This window comes from Egretta garzetta, unplaced genomic scaffold, assembly GCF_000687185.1.
Source record: "Egretta garzetta isolate BGI_Z169 unplaced genomic scaffold, ASM68718v1 scaffold131, whole genome shotgun sequence".
Taxonomy (NCBI): domain Eukaryota; kingdom Metazoa; phylum Chordata; class Aves; order Pelecaniformes; family Ardeidae; genus Egretta; species Egretta garzetta.
This window is the reverse complement of record NW_009258478.1, coordinates 370558-373894: the sequence shown is the minus strand read 5'-3', so window position 1 is coordinate 373894 and position 3337 is coordinate 370558. Positions and strand designations below refer to the sequence as shown.

General features: G+C 50.3%; 1 protein-coding gene across 1 annotated transcript in view; it reads left to right on the top strand.

Moving 5' to 3' along the window:
* Nucleotides 1–89: 89 nt before the first annotated feature.
* The window catches only part of RNF213 (ring finger protein 213), a 56854-nt gene continuing 53606 nt past the window's right edge, over nucleotides 90–3337 (top strand). Inside the window, exons 1-2 of the mRNA XM_035899235.1 lie at nucleotides 90–440; nucleotides 2750–3075. Coding sequence (XP_035755128.1) covers nucleotides 332–440; nucleotides 2750–3075 — 435 coding nt within the window. The 5' untranslated portion in view covers nucleotides 90–331. The remainder of the gene's footprint in view (nucleotides 441–2749; nucleotides 3076–3337) is intronic.

The following is a 3337-nucleotide window of genomic DNA, read 5'->3' as shown; positions in this document are numbered from 1 at the left end:
TGGGCCCAGCCGGGCCCGGTGCGTTCCCCAGTGCGTTTCATTACAAAAGGTCTCTGTGCAGAGGGAAGGAGCTATTCTTATTTGTTTATTTTTTACAGCGTCTGTGGCTTCCCCCGCCCCAGGCTGAGAGCTGGCGCAGCCCCCGCGCTGAGGGCCTTGCTCTGGGCTGTCGCAGTTTGCTTCCTGAAAACAAAAATGGGAGCCGGGAGGATGGTTATGTGGCACAGGTTCCTTACTTCACATTAATATTTGTGTTTCTCTTTCTGCCCCGTCCTTTTCTCTCCCTCTGTGGCTCCGAAAAAGCTTGTCGCAGAGCTTGTGCCTGGGAAACATGAAGTGCCAGGTGTGTCACACTGTTTCTGGGGATGATTCTCCTGGTTCTTGCAGCAAATGTGGGGCCCAACTGGCTCCCGCCGCCGGCCCTGGGGACGAGGATTCAGGTAGGAGGACACTGTGGGGTGAGCTGGGGACACTGTGCGGAGGGCTGGCTGGCTCAGGGGGCCGGCGTGCCCCGGGGCTGCACGGTGACCGGAGGCTGCGGGTGTCCACTCATTCTGGTGTGAGCCCCAGTGCTTGTGTAGCTCGGGGCTGCTCTGCTCTGGCCGGGTCATTACGTGCTGCTGTGGTCTCAAACATCCCTTGCATTACTTGCTGGAGATGGAGTTTTCCTCACTTTGCAGTGACTGGTGGGGGACAGAGAATGAAGGAAGTCAGTTGCTGACACCTCCTACACGTGTTCTCCACACTCGGATTTCCAGTGCTGAACTTGCTTCCATTTTGCGAGTGAACTGGTGCCATTTTTATGGAATGCTGTATTACAAAGAGCAGTTGTCCTGGTTTCATCTGGGATAGAGTTTATTTTCTATCTAGTAACTGGCATAACGCTGTGTTTTGGCTTTAGGATGAGAATAATGTTGATAACCCAGGGATGTTTTTGTTATTGCTGAGCAGAGCTTACACAGAGCCAAGGGCTTTTCTACCTCTCACCCCGTCTCACCAGTGAGGAGGCTGGGGGGGCACAAGAAGCTGTGAGGGGGCACAGCCAGGACAGTGACCCCAACTGGCCACGGGCTATTCCATACCATATGATGTTGTGCCCAGCACATACACTGGGGGAAAGCTGGTTTTGTATATTCTTTTATCATTATTGTTATTTTCCCTTTCTTTTCTATTAAATTGTTTTTGTCTCAACCCATGAGTTTTACCTTCCCCCCCTGCCTCGATTCTCTCCCCCATCCCACTGTGGGGGGAGTGAGCGAATGGCTGTGTGGTGTTTGGCTGCCTGCTGCGTTAAACCACACCATCAGTCTAGTCCCTCTTGAACCAGAATTTCCTATCTTCAACTTATTGCTAGGTTTAGAATTCACTGCCTGAGCTTCTGTTTGACAACATGCTAATTCTGCCTCTATGAACAGTAGCAGAATCAAGTACACAATTAATGTAGTTACACAGGGGGAAATATTTCCTAATCCTTTATTTGCTTAAAGAGAGAATGACCTGGGCCACCAGAATTGCTTTTGGTGTGTTGATGTGAAGAAGTAGGATCTGAAAAGAATACGCTAAATCAGAATCAGCCTGCTGTAGTCCTGACGAGGTCAATTCTTAGCAAATCCCTCTGCAACCCAGAATGGCAAGGTAACAAACCCTCCATCTCCAGGTCTTTGATGCTGTAGGAAAAACATCCAAAGCATCTATCCTGGCAGTCCAAAAGCTTTTGTCCCTGCTTCTGGCAATGATTAAAGGTGGTGGAAGGAGTTGTAAATATGGTGAAGTTAAATTTTACCAGGTAAATATGCTTGCTCTCTCTGGGGCACTAGGGAGTTCTACCAAGTAAATGTATGCAGGTCGAGCCCTGTCAACAGAGGAGTCACTGAGGAGCAGGAAAAGCTCAGGGAAAAGTGTAAGCTCTTCAGATAATGGCATGATGGTAAATTGGATGTGAAAAAGTATTGCAAAGGGTGCCTGCTTCGGGTACAAAACAGCTCGCTGCCATTAAGCATGGTGCAGCCTTTGGGCTGTAATACTCAAAGGGGCTGTAAGCCACCTTCACCTTGATTTTTGTGCTCCCGCTCCCAAAAATACCCAGAGGAAATCAATGGTTTTTGATGCTGGTTGATCTCTACTCAAAGAGGTTAAAAGTTCCTGCTCTCAAAATTGGGGTAGAGACAGTGCTGAAGAGCCTGTAAAACAGGTCTGTAGGAGGTGGAGGCCTACTCTGATGCCTGATTCAGATCTGAGCTGCCTTTCCACAGGTTTTAGGGGCCGGATAAAACTATTGAAGATAAGGGAGCTTCTGGTGCCTCCCTGGACACAACACTCAGCTGCGTGGTAGAGGTCACACAGCCAGTCCAGGAGGTTGAGAAAGCTGAGAGGTGCCAGTGTACTGTCACCGCACATCCTGGGGGTCCTTGAGCATTTCAACAGGCGGTTGTGGTTCCCAGCGCCTGCTGCTTTGGCCAGGAGAATGTTAGCTGGAGGTAGTATAGAGAGAGATCAGTACCCTAGTAGAGTGGTTTCTTAAATTATTCTGCTGCTGACCACAGGGGCCTTGGAGAGGGAAGGAGGCTGTGCTAGGGATGGAGGATGGTGTCATTGCTAGTGGTAGGTGTTGAACGGGGAACAACAAAGCAGTTCCTGTGTCTTCAACTGATACATTTACTCAGTGGCAGACCCTGCTTGCTCACCACCAGCTGAGATCTGTTTTCTTTCCTGACTTCTAGTTTAACCATGAACCTTGCCTCCATTGCAGAAAGAAGAGAGGGGAAGCTCGCTCCAGTCCCTGATCCAGGAGCAGAGCCTGGAGGAGATGTGAAGGGAGAAGGTGCTGATGGGCCTTCTTCTGCCACTGAAACAAAGGAGGAGGAGGGAGGACTGCTGATGGAGAGCCCAAGAGCTCTGATAAATACCTCAGAGACCATACCTGAATGCACTGCAGGTGGGCCTCCTTCCTCTACTGGAGCAGAGGAGGGGGAAGAGGGAGCATCGCTGCTGGAGGATGTAGCAGTTCCAAGTGATAACTTGGAGACCTCACTTCAGTGCGTGGCCGGTGATTCTTCTGGGAAGTCACGGAAGAGGGTAAGGCTCTTCTGTAAAGCAATGAGGCTGGGCTGTATCACCACGAACCCCTTTGGCCTGCATCTGGATGCTGCTGCCTGTGTTCCTAGGCAAACTGTAGATTTATTTGCTTATGCTAAGTGTTGTGTATGTGGACAGCTGATGTGCTGAGCAGTACAGCTCTCCCCGATGGCACCTTCGCTTCAGCGAGGGAAGCAGCACAGAATTCAGCTTAGTAATTGGTCTGATCTTGTTAGTGAGCGTCACGCTCAGCACTGCTCTG